The sequence below is a fragment of the Psittacula echo genome (assembly GCF_963264785.1).
Source record: "Psittacula echo genome assembly, chromosome: 6".
NCBI lineage: Eukaryota > Metazoa > Chordata > Aves > Psittaciformes > Psittacidae > Psittacula > Psittacula echo.
This window is the reverse complement of record NC_137743.1, coordinates 68,941,445-68,961,093: the sequence shown is the minus strand read 5'-3', so window position 1 is coordinate 68,961,093 and position 19,649 is coordinate 68,941,445. Positions and strand designations below refer to the sequence as shown.

Here is a 19,649-nt window from a genome sequence, read left to right as displayed (position 1 = left end):
GATTACTGACTCATGCAAAGAGAAGAGCATGAGAACACATGAGACTGAGCAGCCCAGATAGCATTTCTGAAAAAGGACCTTGCAGCCCTTGTTCCTGGGAGCAAACGTAAGCTTGCTGGATACTCGGCGTTAGCCTGGAATGACCAGAAAACACACATGGCTGGTGACTCCAACAGAGTTATTTACAAGTACAGGAATTGCACAGATTGTAGAGTCTGTGATACTGGATATACCATTGGTCAGTAGAAATACCGGGGGGGGAGGGAAATATCCCCCCAAAGAACAATTACATTGTTGAAAATAATTTCAGAAAAGTTGGAAATTATTTCTTCTACGTTTTCACAGCTGCAGGAGAACTGACAGAATGCACTAAGGTAGAAACATCCTTCCTTGCATCGGCCCTAACCTTTGGATCTTGCTAGGCTGTGACGGGGATGTTTCCTGTCCAAAAAGCCCAAGACAGAAGTAAAATACCAACTAGCCTATGTTCCAGGACTGCATTTTTAGCATAGGGCCTGCTTTTATGCTATCACTCGCTGCTGAAGAGAACTTTTACACAACACTTATGAGTAAAGTCAGGAGGAGCGAACTCTGAGGCAATCTCCAATCTCCACAGCACAGCCCTTTCACTGCTCGGGAGGCAAAAGCACGAAGGGCAGTCAAACATAAGATTACACAGCTCCTTTTGCGAGCGCCACCTCCCATAGACACCACCGCGGCGGCACACACCGACACACACCGTCCGCGCCACCCGGAGCAGACGGCCGGAGAGCGGCCTGTCAGAAGGCAGGTGGAGAGCGCAGCACAGGGGCCTCGGCTCAGGCCCACTTCCGCCCTCATAGGGACCCCTCGCATCGTGTCCTCCGCCACGGACACTACACCTCCCGGCGTGCCCCGCGGCGAGCCAGCGGCGTACCACCCGTACGTACCAGCGCTCGCATGGGCCGCTTCCGGGGGATCGCTTCCGCTCTGGCGGCGCCGTTACCACGGCAGCGAGGGGTACGGCTGCCGGTTCCGCTTCCGCGCCGGCGGGGCCGTTGCCGTGGCAGCGGCGATGGAGGCCGCACCGGTGCCGGACGGGCAGTACACAGCCGTCGTCTACGGGCTGATTGTCGGCGGGCGGTGCGCGGAGGCCGTGTCGCTGCTAAGCCGAGAGCTGCAGAGGAGCTGCCGCTCCCGTGGCGGCCTGTCCCTGCTGGGCTACTGTCACTACCAGCTGCAGGACTTCGCGGCGGCGGCCGAGTGCTACGAGCAGCTGGTGGCGCTGCACCCCGAGCTGGACGCGTACCGGCTGTATCTGGCGCAGGCCCTTTACAAGGCCGGGTTCTATAGCGAGGCCCTGCGGGCCGTCAGCCCGCTGCTGGACCTCCCCGCCTACCAGGGCCGTGCCCTGCGCCTGCAGGCGGCCATCCACTATGCTCAGGGAGACCTTCCGGCGGCCAAAAGCCTGGTGGAGGAGGTGCTTGCTGCCGCTGCGGACGGCGGCCCCGGAGTGGCCGAAAACCCTTCGGAGCGGGCTGACGCCGAGATCAACCTGGGCTGCCTGCTGTACCGGCAGGGGCGGCACGAAGAGGCCAGCAGCAAGTTTGCTGGTGCCATGCAAGTGTTGGGATACAGCCCTGAGCTGTCCTACAACATGGCACTGTGCTGCTATGCAGCCAAGCAGTATGCCCCTGCCCTCAAACACATCTCAGATATCATAGAGCGCGGCATCAGCCAGCACCCAGAGCTCAGCGTTGGCATGACCACCGAGGGCATTGATGTCCGCAGCGTAGGCAACACTATGCTCCTGCACCGCACGGCCCTGGTGGAGGCCTTCAACCTCAAGGCAGCCATTGAGTACCAACTGCACAATCTGAAAGCAGCCCAGGAGGCCCTCACGGATATGCCACCAAGGGCTGAAGAGGAGTTGGATCCAGTCACACTGCACAACCAGGCATTAATGAACATGGACAGCCAACCCACTGAAGGGTTTGAGAAGCTGCAGTTTCTTCTGCTGCAGAACCCCTGTCCACCAGAAACTTTTGGAAACTTGCTACTCCTCTACTGCAAGCATCAGTACTATGACCTGGCAGCTGATGTGCTGGCAGAGAATGCCCATCTGACCTACAAACTGCTCACACCTTACTTGTACAACTTCTTGGATGCCATTATTACTTGTCAAACTTCCCCTGAGGAGGCTTTCTACAAGCTAGATGATTCAGCAGGGATGATGACTGAGCAGCTGAGAAAACTCATGAAGCAGGTACAGGAAGCTAGGCAAAACTGGGATGATGAAGCTGTTAAAAGGGCAGTTAATGAGTATGATGAGACTCTGGATAAATATGTAGCAGTCTTGATGGCCCAGGCAAAAATCTACTGGGACATGAAGAACTATGCAATGGTAGAAAAGATTTTCCGCAAATCGGTGGAGTTCTGTAACGAACACGAGGTGTGGAAGCTCAATGTGGCTCATGTGCTCTTCATGCAAGACAACAAGTATAAAGACGCTATTAGCTTCTATGAGCCAGTAGTTAAAAAGCACTATGACAACATTCTTGATGTTAGTGCCATTGTGTTAGCTAACCTCTGTGTCTCCTACATCCTGACAAGCCAGAATGAAGATGCGGAGGAACTGATGAAGAAGATCGAGCAGGGAGAAGAGCAGATGTCCTATAATAGTCCTGATAAAAATATCTACCATTTTTGCATTATTAATCTTGTCATCGGGACCCTCTACTGTGTGAAGGGAAACTATGACTTTGGCATAACAAGGGTCATTAAAAGCCTGGAGCCATATAACAAAAAACTGAGCACTGATACATGGTATTATGCCAAACGGTGTTTCCTGTCCTTGCTGGAGAACATGTCCAAGCACATGATCATGCTATGTGACAGTGTTATTGAAGAGTGCATTCAGTTTCTGAAGCAATGTGAGCTGCATGGAAGAAACATTCCAGCTGTCATTGAGCAGCCCCTTGAAGAGAAGAGGTTGCACAGCGGAAAAAACACAGTTACCTATGAGGCCAGGCTTTTGAGGGCACTGATGTACAAGATCACTGGGTGGACTCCCTAAATGGTGTTCCCCTATAGCTGAAATGAGAATTTTGTGTCTGTTGTTTTCTGATGCTTATAAGGTGGTGCTCACCCTGGTAGTCCATAGCAGGGTGGGTTTCTCTTGATTGCTTACCTTTAAGGATTTTGTCCCGTATTTTAACAACATCCAGTAGAAAATAAAACATTTGCGCAAAATTAACCTGCACCAAATAAGTAGGGGCGTTCTCAGTAATCTGGCATGTTAAATACACCTTAAGATGTGTTGACCAAGAACTTCAGTACAGAAATATCATAGTTTTATAAAATATTATATATATAATATATATTTTATATGTATTTTGACCAAGATTCTTTTCATTGGTTGACAGTTGAAAAGAATTTGTTACCCACCTCTTTCAGCACAAAAATTGAAGAAACAGTTGTTTTAATTCTCTAATTTGTGCCTCTGTATGAAATGTTTTTCTTCTACTTTTTCCACGGTATTTTTAATGTGTTACAGACCATGTTTATAGTATATTTAAATGCAAAAAAAAGGCTTTATAATAAAAATCAGTGCTACAAAGGTTGACATTGCTTTTGCTGATTTGGTAATAATGCATGAGTATTCTGGCAGATTGTATACCTAATACAGGGACCAGGAGTATGTTCCATGTATATTAGGAAGGTACCTCAGTTTAGGCCTGCCCTTGCAGTAAAGTTTGTTATGACTGGACCTAACTGGCTTCAGAGGCACAGCTCAGTGATGCCCTTGGACCTCTGCACCCCCAGGTGCCCATGCCTGCACTGCCCAGTGGCAGCTGTTGCTCTTCAGACCTGTTTTGTAGCAAGTGCTTACTTAGTAACGCAATCCCATTTGCAGCCTGGCCTGTCCCTTCGATCCAAATACCATTCCTAAAATACAGCAGTTTCTTGTAAGAGACTGTGAATGTGATATTATTTTCCTAAAAAAAAAAAAAAATGTAACTTCCATTTCATGCAAGGTTTATGACTTACACCGTTAGATGGAAGAACTCTTCAGTTTCCTCCTTGTGTTGCTATCCTACATCTCTTAACACCTATCAGAAACCCTGTTTATTTGCTTAATTTCTTTACTTGGCATCTCCATCACCTTGGCATCAGTCACTGTATTTTCTCAACAGTGTCCCCAGAACTTTTCCACCATATTACATGTTCCACAGTGAAGTGAGACAAAAACACCTTTCAGCTCTTTCACACAGTGTGGTTCTGGGCCCTTTGGCTGCTCTCCTGTTCATGTGTTCTGCCTCCTGAAGCAATGCGTGAGCTGAAGCTTTTTAAATAAGGATCAACAATCCATGGCTTTAACTCGTTTGCTTACCTTTGATACTGGCTCCCTGAAGAGCTGTCATGGGGGAATTTTGGAATCAGGCAGCATGTCCCTCAAAATCCAGTTTCTGTGCTGTAGTTTACCTGGAAAGAGGGAGGACAGCATTTAAAAGTTGCTCTATTACAAAGCAATAGAAAACTTAATCCTTCTAGAGGATTACATGGGGACTGAACAGGCCTGCAACCATTTCAACATACAGAAAAGCAACTCTAACTATCCACTGGGAGAGAAACTTCTCAGGGCTGAGCATATTGTCTATAACTAAAGGAAGCAGCTGTGGGTTAGGTAATGTTACAGTTTACCCTAAACTTCCTATAACAGTAAAGTAAAATCACATTTAACAGTGTCAAGAATGGTAAAATGTTCTAGAGAAGCTAGAGAGCGGGCAGGAGATGCAGCAAGGTGTCTAGAGAGGCCTGCAGAGCTCACTACTAGTCATAAAGCCCCGATTATGGTGATATTAAACATTTCCCACAACTGCTTCCCCACGAGGAGCAGACCTGTGACTTTGAGTTCTGTTTCTCTCCATGAAGCACAGCAGCAGGCTGTAAAGCACATTTCTAATTTACAGTGGAATTGCGTTCTATATTATGCAGCATAAACAGCATGACCTTTAAAAAAAAGAAGTTTTTAAAGTCATGCCACATAATGGTGCCTGAAGCGCAGTAATGGGCAATGACTTCAGGAACATCAGCTCTGGTTTTAATATTCATCGAGTGTATTCTGTAAAAGTCAGTGGGCAGTGCCTGCCCAAGTGTTGAATGCCCTCTAATGGAGGGCAATTTAGAGATGTTTCCATGGCTGTCTGGTGATGTTCAGATGCTCTAGAAGCTCCCTTACAACCAGTGAATAGCTTTCATTGGGGCGCTGCCACCGGGATTAACCACACAAAGCACTTCATCTCTTTCTCACTTTCCATGGCCATGCAGGGGTCCACTACGAGTAAGTGGAGGTGACAAGGTTGGCTGGCCCTGGCACAAACACCCCAATCCTGCTTGCCTCCAGGGCAGGCACAGGGCCCTCTGCTGCAGGGTGGGAAGGGAAAACAGCCATGCTCTCCGTGGATAGAATGTCCCCATAAAGGACGTGGTGTTGTGCAAGACGTGGCTGTTTTAGAAGATACGGCTAGAGGGCAGTCAACGTATCTGGAATTTGCTTCATCCTGTTGGAACAGATCAGAGGTACCAAAAAAGACCCCAGAAAACCCTAGGGAAAATATCAATAGCAGCATTTTCCTTTTTCTTCTGCTTTTACCTGCTTTTCCCCCCTGAGTACACTGCACACCCAGACAACCCAAGGTTTCTGAGCAGCTTGGGTAATGCTGAACACCATAACTCCAATGTGGAGCGGCCTCTGCTGCTGAAAGGAGAGGGGGAAGCAGCAGAGCTGAGATAGAACAGAAGGAGACCTGGGACAGTTGCTTCCTCCTCTGCCGCATCAATGGATGCTTCTGCATGGGGTCTACTCCCATCACAGCAGTATTTTCCACCATGTCCCCCCCAGCCTCTTCCTCAGTCAAAGCCTACTTCCCATGGCCACAGCATGCCAGGGCAGACACCCCAGCCCCTATTTTGTCCTAGAGAGCTGCCTGCCCACCCTGTGCTCAGAAGAGCTGTGTCCTGGGGTCATGCAGCTATCATCTTTTGTAGTGTCTGTCTCTTCCTCCAGAGGCAAGTGTGCATTTATAGCATCTCCAACTGCAAAGCACTTTGGTCATGAAAAATATATAAATGTTACAACCAGTTTTATTACCGCCTTTATACTGCATTTAATGTTATCATATGTGACTTACACACAAAATACATTTTTAAAGGAAAGCGCATACTTTTTTATTTAGAGAGAAGGGAGGACACCAAGTAGTGGTTTATGCTCCTTGGAAATACAATAAAATCCACCTAAATTAACACCCTAAGCCAGCACACTTTTGTCCACAACCAAAACCCACTGTTTTCATTTAAAAGAATGCAAACAGAAAATACTACCCAGAAACGTCTGACCATATTCCCAGGGAGCTGTGGAGGGCAAACTGCTGCAGATACACACAGATTCCTAAGCAAGAGCCTCTGCCTTTTTTGGCATGAGCAAGGAGAAAGCTGGCCTCAGCCCTCGGTTACAGCATCAGTATCCATAAGATGAGCAGCACGAGATGCCTCCCACACACACATCATCACTGTACTGAGGGCAATCTCCAGTTTTTTATTTGAACTAGCATCCTCTCTTGCACCTTGTCCTTGCAGTGCATCTTATGAAACATTCTTGCCCTCAGACCTTACAAGGGCTTGCCTTGTGTTGCAGATGACGGGCTGTATTGTACTGCAGTGGGCAGATCATCTGTTTTTTCCAGTTAACCTTGCAGTAATTACAGCACACATTGCACAAGCAAAGGCCTCAAACTACTCTGCCAGCAGCCCACCTGCACTGCCGGGTGAACAGAGGAGGCACAAAGGGCCTGAGATGTGATTTACTTCATGCCCCACCTTGAACCCCCTTGATGCTCAAATCCCTGTAGTTAATCAAATGTCTGCTGCCACCACCAGCAGAGAAAAGGTAGTGGGTGCCAGGGACACTTGTGATCTGCTCCACAGTCAGACCTAATAGAAAAGATCCAGTAATCAAAGGGCAGCTGACTTTACAGTAAGACAGATATAAAAGATGAGACTTTTGTCTTCCTGTATAGTTCTGGGAGGAACATCATTAGGCTCTTCCCTGGAGAAGTTAGGGGTGTTTCTACAGGGTAAACAAGCCCCATTAGAAGATGGACAAGGAGACAAATCATATTTCTCTAAAAAAGGTAAAGTTACATACAAGAAGAAAAGCTGACTTGGACAGTCTATTCCACAATAACTTACTTACAACATCCTAGTTTAGATGCCCAAATTCAAAACTTCCATGCATCCATATTGGCTTTAGCATCCACGTTCTTTCACAAGCACAGCAAAGGGCATCTGTAGGCTTTCCCTGCATATCCACCACATTTAAGCGGCAGCCGCGGGTAGAGGAGGCTTCAGCAAGGTGCAGCCCATGCATGCTGAAGCTCTGGTGCACTGAGCCAGGGCACACAATGCTGATGTTCGCATGTGCCCATCTTTGTCAGTGCTTGCGCGAGATGCCATGTCAGCCCTCATGAACTGCAGGCTGGCCTTTCTGAGCAGGCACACATGGCTTTGTCACTCTGTGCTGGTGGGGGGACATAGACAATGAAAGCCAGCAGCAGAAATTAACTTGGCTGGTGTCCTAGGGGAGGATTATGAAAGTGTGTAAATGGTGAAAATCGAGTTAGTGTTAAAATCCTCCCAGCTCCTATCAATTAGACTGTAATCAGTAAGATAAGGATATCCAAGTGTGTGTACGCAGTATGGGAGACAGGGAGAGAAACACTGAGGTGTAACTGATAAAACACACAGCTGTTCTGTGGTCCTCTGCACCTCATTTGGACAATGCAACCTACTTATCACTCCCAGAGAAGCCATTCCTAAATAATGCAAAAGAGGCTTTCAGTCCTAACAAACCTTTAGGTTTTACTTTCAGCTAAACAACTCTTTTTTTGGCTGATGGTTTTCCATAAAGTAGAAAAATGGAGACACTTGGACTCATTTTCCAAAGAACCTTCTGATTAGCATAATTTTCCTAGACCTTGCCTGAATTTAAACTAATGAAGCCCCAGTCATACAGTAGACCTTGCCAAATCCAACAATTCAGTCCAGAATGTTTCTATTTTGGGGGTTCTTCCCCTAAATTCAGTATAGTTTATAGCCCAGACTGAAGCCCAAAGAAGCCAATTAAAAAGTTCCTATTGACTTCAATGAGCTTTAAACTGGCACCTTAGAAAACACCCATTTTCACAGGCTGCTATTTCAAGCCATCCAAGAGCAGCTTCTTGAAGGTACTGGAATGCTACAGCCCCAGTCAAATTCAGTGACAAAATCCCTTGTTTCCATCCACTTGAAATGCTGTGTAGAAAACAGCTAACCTCCTGGTTTTCCCGTGGTGCAACCCCTCTGCACATTAAGAAAACGTTGCTATTGCACAATGAGAGGTAGAAGTTGGCAGGGGATCCTGATCCCAAACCTGAACCCAGCCAGGCATGGCCCTCAGCAGCAGCTCACACAGCCTCCTATCCACATAGCACAGGATCACCCCTGCAGTGCAGCCCCAGCCCTGAGAGACACTCACATCCCGACAGCCACCCCACTGGGAAACATGAGCACCAGGTTTTCTTCTGGAATATAGGAATCCACTCAGCACCACAAACTTTTGAACTTTGTGGGATGAATTTATACACTGGCTCTGAGCAATCTGAGCTTTGTCCTCTGCTGCACACAAGCATCCGCTTCTCTGAATTCCAGCCTTTCTTGCCGCTTACCTTCTCCTTCCCCCCAGCTCTGCATCTAGGACCCTTGCCATCCTGTGTCACAAGCAGCGAACAGGTTGACTAACAGCTTTTTATGAGTCAGTTTTATTTTATAGCCCTCTTTCCCGTGGGAGAGGGCAGAAGGAGTTGGCTAACGCTCAGATCCTGTTGAGTTGAACTGTTTTCTAACAGCCACCTTCCAAATTAAAATGAACACAGCTCGGATTTTTCTTAACTGCATTTCTCTGGTGCCTCACAGAGCTCTTTGTGTCCTCCTGCACTGATTCACGGCCGCTCAAGCAGACGGCACACAGAAGCACAGGAGCTCTGACATGGCATATCTGATTTTCTTGCGCTGTCAATAGTATTTATCACTGCAGCTCCCACGCGGAGCAGGAGGGTCTGCTTCTCCATCAGAGCTGAGGGACAGGGGGTTCAGAGCGCACATAAATCCTTCGCTCTTCCCCTGCAGAGCGGGTCAACGCACGTTGCATTTATAAAACAAAAAGGACCACGTCTTCCGATGGCTGTCACCCGACTGCTCCTTCAGCCGTCATGGTCGCAGAAAGACAGCCACCTCTCTGCCGAACGGAACGCGGGCGGCTGGTTGCGGGTGCGAGGCAGCTGAGGAGACAGCTCCATTAGGAATCACCGCCTGATTTATCAAAGGGGCATTACTCTTACCCTGGCAGCACATGCCTTTGGGTAACCTTCAGGGAGGGGCCGGGCGGCTGCTGCCGTGCTTCGGCCGTGCTACAGAGGGTGCTGCTACGCCAGGTTCGGCCTGGAGGGGCGTTCCCGGGCAGGCGGGGGCGGCCCCGGCGGCATTCTCGGGAGCCGCATCGCCGCCTCGGGTCCCCGCCGTGGGTCTGCGCCAGCCAGAGCGCTGGCAATGGGGCCGTGCGAGTGCTGGCAGCTGACAATCACTGCAGACACAAAGCGTAACAGAATAGTCCCCGTTTTCTCCCTAGCCCACGCTAGAGTTCGCTGCTCCTCCTGGGTGGAGAAGGAAGATAAAAAGGGAAGCAAAAAACGAGTGGTGAAAAGCAGTAATCCAGGGCAGTTTCTGCCCTGACAAGATCACTGCTCCCTCAGGTCCAGTGCTGGCCTGTCTTTGGCTCCCCAGGAGCTCCCTGCTGCTATTTTCCCTGTATTTATGAGGGGCAAGGTCATGCACAAACAAGGCTTTTATGCCACCCCTCAGCATCACCACCAGCCAGGGGGAGGAAGGGATGGGGAGCAGTTCTGGGTACCAGTGTTTTCACCCCAGCAATACAGGCACTGCTGTGCACCAGTGCGGCCTCTCACACACCTTGCACACTTCTTGCAACCTTACATGAGTTTTGCCTTGGAGAAGAAGCTGCCCTTAAGGGCTGACCTAGACATACCTGTACAGTCCAGGGGATGACCCTGACTTGACTGGAGCTCCTCTAAATCTGTGCTGCTTTTACCACAGGGAGCGTTTACATGCATGAGGGCACCTCCCCAGCCCTCTCTACTGAACCCTTACAGTGGTGTCCAAGATAGGAATCACCCTTCCTGCAGAGATGGGGAGCAGCCACAGCTTTTCCCAACATAGCCAGTGGAACCTTCTTTTTTGCCACTCTTAGATGCTTCTTGGCCTTGGCCTGCTCCTGCCCAACAATCAAATCAAAGCTTTGACAGACGTGAAACACCAGTAACAAGAGTTAATGGCAATGAAACAATCAACAAAATATAAAGCTGTTAGAGCGGGATGAAGTCTCTGGGAAGGGAGGTGTGGGAGCCCAGCCCTCTGCCTTTGTGCTCTGTCCAGGGCAGAAAACACAGAGACACCTCCCTGATCTTGTGAAATGCCTGCGAGTGAGCATGTGTAATGTACTGTGAAATTCTTGTGACTTGCTAGGTTATAAAGCTGGTTATAAGAGAATTTAATAAAAAAAGAAACCAGTTTATCTCCTTGTGATAATTTCTGTATGGCTTTAGGGTCTCATTCTCACTTCCTTTCCATGCCTAGAGAGGTGATCCTAATACTCAGTGTAAAATGTACAGAATCCCTAAAGGGAACTTGAAAGAAAATCTCTGCTTCAAATTCAAACCTGACAGTACATATCACATCAGGGGATCCCTTTTATCAGCAGGATATTCAGAAGGGATGAATGATTTACTCACATAATCTCTTAAACCTTTCACTTGCAGAGCCTGAGATAGAATTTATAGCATTTTTATCATTTGGACCTAAAAAAAAACCAAACCCCAGTAAAATTCCTCTATGAAATCTGAAACCCTACTCATTGATTTTGCAGCTGATGAAATTTCAAAGGAACATGTTTTTTCCTAGATGGAGTAACAACAGGCCTCTGCCTTGGCTTCGGTGTTTTCTTAGGTTAGAAATCAGATAATTCCTCCCTAAGGAGGCATGTTAAATAGATACCTCCTATCTTTTGCATTTGAAAAACAATGAGGATGTGTATTAAACTCCCATCATTTAAGACTGCACCATTTCTCGGATTTCCATTTGCCAGATAGATCTATATTTACAGAAGAAGCCTAAACAACTAATGCTTTCATTCTGAGCTTAACCCAAATAATCATCTTTGTCTCCAGGATGGTGAGAAAAGCAACCTCTGGGACAACATTTCTGCCACGTAGCTACTCCAGAAAAGTAAACCAAAAGTAGACTGTGAGGTTTGACTTCCCCTCCTAAAATATTTTTGCCTGTCTGATATGTTCCCCCTTTTTTTGCTGAAAATATAATGTGTCCAGTTATGCTTATTGTGTTGTACCGATAGAGTGGTACCATTTTTTTATTCTTCTAAAGGTATTCTTGAATTAAAGTGGGGGAAATGAGCCCAGAATGACAATGCAAAACAGATTTTCATCTCGTTTCCTGGCACTGTTTTGTTTGTTGTTTGAACCTAGAACCATTGGGTATTAATCTGGGGTGAGAACTCATTCAAAGAAACATGTAATAATACTAATTACTATTTCTTCATTTGAACTTAAGGAGGTGTCAGAGGCAGGAGGCAAATGAGCATGACTAGAGTGGTAATCAACACATTAGAAGCATCCAGAAGTAAAAATCAGAGCTACAAAACCTGAGATTTCAATTTAGGTGTTGGTTAATGCCTGGCACCTCTGTGAATTAATCTCCAGTAGGTTGTCCAGTGATGTGATCTGGTTAAGAGTGCCCAATTATCACCTCAGGCAACACTTCTATCAAGCCCCATCCGGTGTTCCTGAGGGAAAACAGGGATAACGTTATGCCTCACCACTACTACTCTGTTTTATAGTGAGAGCTGGTGATTTGCTCAGCTGGGATATCACTGACCTCTGCAAGGCAGCAGTGCTCACCAGGCACTAAATTATGCTCACACTTACCCAGTGCAAGCCCCAGTACTTTCATCCAGTTCAGCAAAACACAGTCCAATTTACACAAGTGTAAATTTACACCCTCTTTACACAGCAGGATTTGGTCCTACAGAGCAGGCTCTGCAGGGGTAGATCCTCCATGGGTGTAAGTTACTGTGGCTCAGTTTGCATTGCAGTGCCAAATTTACTTCTTTCCATTTAGTCTGTGGTCCAAGGTCAAGTTAAGAAAATACTTCACTGTCATAATCATTCCCATAAAATCCAGAGCGCTTTGTATTTTTCAGCCAATGTCATTTCCCATGCCTTAAGAAGCTGGCATTAATTTCCTGACACCGAACAAAGACAGATTCATTTACACATTTTCCTGACTGCCAGTTTCTTTGCCTCCTGCATTTGAATCCCTGCCATCTGATGCAGTCCTGGAGGAGCCTTCCTGGGCACTACTGTAGCACTAACAATAACCATATCTCCATTTAATGAGGATTAGTGGCAGTCTCTGCCTTCAACCTGAGGAGCAAGCCTGGTGACACTGCCTCCTGTCCTCATTAGAGAGCAGAGGTGGGGATCTCACAGGTGGGTCATTTCCAGCCTGTCGTCATGTGTCAGTAACTCTGCAGCTGAATAATGCCATGTGGTTGTGCAGCCCTTGGGACCAGCTTAGTGCTTCTGGTACAGACCCTGCAGCACCTTCCCTCTCTGAGCACCCTGCTGATACAGCACAGCCCCGTGCAAAGCTCCCCAGGGAGAAATATTGCCCCGTTTCTCCCATCTGAAATGAAACCCAGGCTGGGAGCAGCCAAGCGGGAGCACCGGCAACACTAAGGGTGCTGGTGTGTGATAAAGGCTCTGAGTGGGTGAATTGGCTCAGGACAGGACACCCATGAGAGGCACTGGAGGAAGCCTGGACTTCCCAGGGTGGGTGCCACGGAAGAGTCAGGCTGGGGCCTGGGGAGGGCTATGGAGAAGCCAGGATGTGCTCCTGTGCCTCCAAGGGACCTGGCCTCGGCTCTGCCTGCAAATGCGGTTGTAAGAGCCACCTCCTTTCTTCTTCACACAGAAAGAAATATTTCAGTCTGTGACATGTAGCTAATATCCTCAGCTGACGCTGGCTTGCCTCGCTCCCCTGAAGCAATGAATATTTATAGTAGCTAAGAACCGGCGTGCATTTCGTATCCTCCTGATTATTTCTCACAGATATTTCTGTTTGTTTTCCCACATCACTCAGTAGGCTGAGTGTCTTTTTCATGCAACATGGTCAGTTCTCACCATACATTTTTCCCTGTGGGTTTGTTCATCTTTACACGTTGTGAGTTCCCATCATGACCTCTCACTAGTTTAAACTGGGCAGTGGTAAAATTACCTTAAGTGCATTTGTGCCAGCCTGATAAATAAAAAACCCACCAAAAATTACTCTGTTCAAGTCAGATAATTCTTCACATCCATCACAACTTACAGAGCCATGATGGAAACAGCAGTGAGGAGCCTCCCACACCCTGGCCAGCACTGCAGGATTTCAGTAAAATTTCCCATTTCTCAGGATATTAAGTTTGACTGCAAGGAAATCAGACATCATGTAATCTCACTCCAGTGCTGGCATGGAGCTCATAAAACATGCCACAGCCTAGAAGCTTGCTCAGAGGTGCACGTTTAAGTTTCAAAATGAAGACAAGTACAGCGTGGGTGCAATGGGGACAGAAAGAGCAAGGGAGAAAGATGAAACTATAGCATAAGGAGGCAGAGCCTGATGGAAAAATACAAACTTCTGAGCAGGGAAGGCCAAACACAGATCAGGCCGGTGATGCGCACCATGCTCCACTCTGCTCCTTTGACCCCAAACGGGGCTTGCTGGGGACATGCACAGGGATGCCCTGAGCTGGGAGACAACACCCAGTGGAGTGGGAAGCAACTCTTCTGTCACCCCCAGGGATGGGGATGTAGGACCTGAAGTATGCAAGCATTAAGGGCAGGTTCTGAGTACGGAAGCAGCTTATAGTTATCTTTATGCCCGCTGTGCCATTACCCTCTCTGGCCCAAGGACACGGGTGAAGCAACTGGAAATGAAGCAATGGAACCCTCAGGCTGATATCTGTGTGGCGTGTAAGCACCTGAGCCTTGCCATTTCAGCAAGAGGTTTCCAAATATCTTTGGGAATCTCTGCCTTAGGATATGGCATGCTGGGACACCACATGAAAGCATACACATGCACTGGGGCTATATCACTGCTATTACAAGGTTGCCTGCCCCTGCGGAGAGCGAGGAGCTGGCCAGGCTACAGTTCCAAGGACCAAACTGCAGCATCCCAACCCCTGCCAAGGAGGCAGACCTTTACCTCCTGCTTTGGGCCTTGGAAATAGGCTGCTGAGCTCAGTGGGCTGTTGGCAACACATTTTAAATGGCCAAGTTTATCGTCCATCTTAAATACTCTCTTCTGCCCTTTGGCTGTTGGTTTGAAAGCTGTTGCTATCATGAAACACAAATTGGGGTTTGTTTATTCCTACACCAGTTCTGCTGTTACACACAACACTAGGGCTGATCTCACCAAATCCACCACTGTCAATTGTGACAGCAAAGCACTGAGGGACACATGGGGACAAGGAAGGGAGATGGCATTTCCATTACACAGCCCAAGCTTATGGTACACAAACAGACCACTTCATTACATGCTCAGGAAGAATAAGAAGGTCTCATCACACAGCTTGGGTGGACATTTGGGTCTGAGATGAGACTGTACATGAGAGTCAACACCCGCTGGATGCAGGCCAGTAGAATAGAAGGATGAGATGAGAGCAAACTTCACAAGCCAGCAGGACCAAGTCTGGAGCACAGTACAGCTGCTCCTGGTGGACACCAGAGTGCTGGGACTTGCCTTGACTTTGGCAATGTTTTTACAACTTGCCATGTCAGAGCAGCCTCCTTATATATCTGGTCTCAACAACGCTTTTGCTACTTTTGGAGGGCTTATCTCTCTAATGGGATAGCTTTCATCACAGAGCAGTGACACCCACCTCAGTTTTTATATATAGGGGTGTTACAGCAGAAGCTGACAGAGGTGTTGGGAAACCTGATTATTTTAACAGAGTTTTGCAAGTTTCATACCCCAAGGCAGGTTTTATATATTCTGTGCTCATTTGCAGTAAATAAATTTGTTTTCCCTTGCCTGCCCCTTTCCTGTGTTGTTCCCTTTGAAACTGCCCCCCTGTATTTAGTCACTGATAGGAGCTCCTCTCCAGGAGGAAATTTCCAGCTGGACATGGGCAATGATTTGCTGGTTTAGATGGGAAGAACGGGTGCAAGTATATAATTCAGCTCTGAATCATGATGTCCTAAGGATTTAGCAAGGAAATCTATCGACACGTGAGCATTGAGGAGTTAAAATTGTGTTGTGGGGGCTGCCTGGTGAATGTGCAGAGCTGCTGCAGGGAGCTGGGGTGAGGGGAATCCCTCTGGTGATTTGTAGCTTTGGAGGAGGAGGACCGGAGCTGCTGAATGCCAGGAATTTGGTTTCTGGCTGCAGCTGTTTATTCCATCTCTTACTGTTCCCCCTCACAAGGCAAACCCACGCCTTCTGAAGGGGCTACAGCACGCACTGCTTATTTTTACCACATCACAGAAACATCTGACTTGGCTCTCTCACTGTATTTTTAGTGCTTGCCAATTCTAACGCCTCCAATGTAAAACTTTGCGACCATCCTCTGCCTAGCTCTTGCTTTTCAATTAGATTTTCCCCCTAGCAACAGGACATGCCCCAGAGTGTTTCTAATGAGAGCAACCCTCATCTTAACAAACAAGACGACCTTGGCTCTGTATGATATATGCCTTAGTTAAAGTAAACAGTAACATTCATGTTTTCCTGTAGGCTGCACCAGAGCACTGGTCAACCATTCAGTAAGTAGCCCATATTTCTTATTGCAATTTATGGCCTTGAGACGGACAGGAGCTAATGTAAATGTCCTAAGCTTTTGTGAGGGATGGTACAGGGCATATGATGGCTTTGTAGTTACCCATGCTGAGCAGATACACAGTTCACTGATCTGTTAAGCACTTCTGAGACCATGCAGTGTGTAAAAAAATACTATGTACTTGTAAATGTCAAGAGGAGTTACTGGTATGTGTATAAAAGAAACTGGTTTACTATTTCCAGTTCTGTAGAGCAAATATGCTGTATACTTTAGGGTTCAGCTCCAGCAGCTCAGTAATTTCCGTGTGGATCACATTTTTAAGGTCGTAAATTGATTGAGATGACCCCAGTGACTCAGGGTCTTCTAGAGCCCAAGGAAAGGCAAGTGACATTTAACAGTGAGAAAGAAAGCAAAGGAAAGCAAGGGGAAGAAGGTGGTTTGCAATATGATAATAAGAAACAAACATGTGCATTTCATCAGTTGGATTTCATAAAGGGCTTGATCTTGCAAGCTCTCTTTTGCAAAATGTGCCTGGGCGTATGAATTTGTCTGTTAGCCCTGAACACTGCACAACCCGCTAACAGGACTTGCCAAACACGAAATCAAGTCAAGCAAGAAAAGGAAAGATCAAGTCTGACAATAAACATGCGTTCTGGAAATCATGGCTCCCTAATTTAATGCATCACGTGGAAGGCTTTGCATTTTAATTTATTGGTTTCCTTTTAATTGACCAGATTAATTATTTCCACCTTGCCATTTGGCAGGTAGGTCACTGCTCCTTTTCACAGCATTAATGAACTAATTCCACTTTTCCCATTGTAATTAAAAGAGTGACTTACAGAGATCACGTTTATAACTTGGCTTGGTGTACAATAAAATTTACTCTTTATTAAATACATCACTTCCCATGCCAAAAGGAATTGGTTTTCTTCTTATTTCTCCACCAGCAAAAGCATTACAAGAAAAAAAGAAATCCCCTAAATCCTGCATTTTTCAATTGGTAATAAAACTGTGTAAAATAAGATTACCAGCGAACTCCGGAACACCCACAGTCTCCCATGGGCACACGAAGCTCAACTGCAAATGTGAAAGCAATTGAATGTTTCATATTATCAGTGTTTTATGCTCTAATCAAGATCTTTCATGATCAGGTCAAAAGGCAAGACTTGGAAGCATCCTGCAGTGTTAGCTGAGGAGGAGGCACTGCAGCTGGCACATTAGCTTTAGCTACTTGCTTTAAGAGAGGCTAGAGGAACATCAAGACATGCTTACTGCAACCAGCACTGCTGTGAGCTGATTTGGGGTGTGCCACACTTTCAAAAGCTCATCGTAATTCCCAACTTGCCTTCTGAAATCACTGTGCTTAAATGCAAGCTTTGCTTGCCTTTAAGTGCTGTTGCCCAGTGAACTTGCATAATGGCACCTGATTCGAGTAGAAGCTGGATCTCCCTGGTTGTACTGGCTGGAGATACACAGCTAAGGTGTGAAACTGGAACTGAAGCAGGAGGAAGAGGAAGAAGCAGGGGGCTTTCTACAGGAATAGGGCTGGACAGATACTACAAATGATTGTCTGAAAGCATTATTTTGTATTTCTAATGAAGGGACTGCAGTCGTGCTGAAGGCTCTTTACTGTTGTGATGTTAGACCCTGATGACTAGAGAATTTAGTTGTCTAAAACACACCTAGAAATTGCATTTCAGAGTCAAGTCCACAGGTACACATCGTATCAACACCTCCTCCCACCAACTTAAAAACCTTAAAATGTATGTGCTGGCATTGTCCAATCCACTCAGAGACTGGACAGAAAGAGAACTCTTTTTAAGATGTATATGATCTAGCTACCAGGCAGAAAAAAAGTAACATGTTTCATGAGCTTTAACAGCTCATCTACCTGTGAGTTCTTCAGCATGTGAGATAAGGGAGAGTACATCTTTTCTTACTGAATCCCATGCCTTTGTCTAGCAGTGAACGTAGCTACCACAGTGCTTGGACAAGGGATGCAAAGTGAAGGAGAACTGTAAGGATAGCAGAGAAAAGAGGGAAAATGAAGGATAGGAGAAGGTCAGAGGGTGCTGGAGAGTTAGAAACCAGGGTACTAGTGCAGGCCTGGGAAAATAAGTACCCCAGTCATCAGAATTACAACTGCCCAAGTACAAATGTGGCTGACAGCCCTCATCCCTTTCTGCTGCCAGAGCAGAGCTGCCATGTGCAGCTGAAGCCCAGCTGTCACAAAACAGTGGTTTTCCTTTCTGCAGATTGCAGATTTTTTTCCCCAACAAAGAAAGAGGCAAATACTTAAACATATAAACCAGCCTTAGGAGTCATTCTCTGTGCATCTGTGAGACTGAGATGAATTCAACAAGACTATGAATAAAAATACAGCAACTGGTATTTCTAATTCCATTTCTCAGTGGAAAGCTTCTAGTAACAGCTAATAACTAAGTCATACTAATCAACTCTGTGACAAAACCTCTAAAGTATGTAATATAACATAGTTTCTGATTTTTTTTTAATGGAACCTACATGTTTCAATCTCCTACTCTACCGTCATAAAACTTTATGGTCTTCTCTTTGTCTACTGAGATTTCAGGTGTTTAACCACTGACTTCCACCCAAACATAGTCTGAAGCAACAATAATGCTATCCATGTGCTGCAGTAAATGAGCATTTCAGCTTGGCTGGCAGTGACAGCTTTTACATATAGCAGTAGAACTTCTGTCCTCAGCTGGTGTAACTTCACTGCGACGTTCATGGTTGTCAGTGGGATTACTTCTGATTTATTTCAGCGTGACTGAGGAAAGAGTTTGGCCCGGTTTGTGTATGTTTATGGAGAGAAACCTAGAGGACAGTGTCTGTTCTTGTTTAAAGTATAGCAGGAATTACAGTGTTGCTGAAGAAAAGTATGCAAGCCATGACTGCAGCCAGCAGTGATGTTGGTTATGGCACACCATCCTCAGGCTATTCCTAACATGCTGGGAAGTTTGCTACCTTGCCCACTGCCTGTGGGACCAAGGCATGTTAAAGTATTTATGTTAAATGACTTTTCAATTCAACTTCAACCCAGAGGCACCTCTGGAGAGACAGTGGTAGTGGAGGAGGGACAGCATTTGGGAACCTGAAACAATTATAGCTATTTTGTGCTCTCTGAGCACACCTCTGCCCATGCACTGCCTGTATTATGTTGAAGCCTAGGAAGTCTGGTAATAAAAACACAGCAGTTCAATTAAATAAACTCTCCAGGCATAGGCCTGTAACAAAACTAGGGAGTCACCTAAACTCATTATCAGTCTTGGCTGGCCATACCTTTGCTGCAACGATAAAGAGTCTTTACGGATAACTGTAATCTATTTTCCATGTTTTATCTTGTAGGAACGGTCAAGAGATACTTCTAGCAAGCACAGTCCCATTGGCCATGGGGAAATCTTCACTTGCTAAAGTTCTCTTACTTTCTGGATTTCCTTTGGGTAGTAATAGAGGGCAGCCACAGCACTCATAGTACCATTATGTATTCTTGCAGCCACTGCTAGAACAGCCCCAGTCAAAGGCCTAACAGTACATTCAATAAAATAACTTGCATAAGGGGTTTGGAACCTGATTCCAAAAATTTCGTTGAGACTGAAACTTTGTGCTCTGGCACTAGAGAATGGCAAAAAATAAATTAATAACT

The 19,649-nt window shown here is 46.4% G+C and overlaps 1 protein-coding gene across 1 annotated transcript; it reads left to right on the top strand.

Moving 5' to 3' along the window:
- Window positions 1-1,054: 1,054 nt before the first annotated feature.
- Window positions 1,055-4,217, top strand: LOC308222747 (intraflagellar transport protein 70B-like; the record flags this gene model as incomplete). Its single annotated transcript, XM_080621100.1, has 1 exon — window positions 1,055-4,217. One exon carries the CDS (start codon window positions 1,055-1,057, stop codon window positions 3,053-3,055), a length of 2,001 nt encoding a protein of 666 aa, XP_080477226.1. The 3' UTR covers window positions 3,056-4,217.
- Window positions 4,218-19,649: the final 15,432 nt, after the last annotated feature.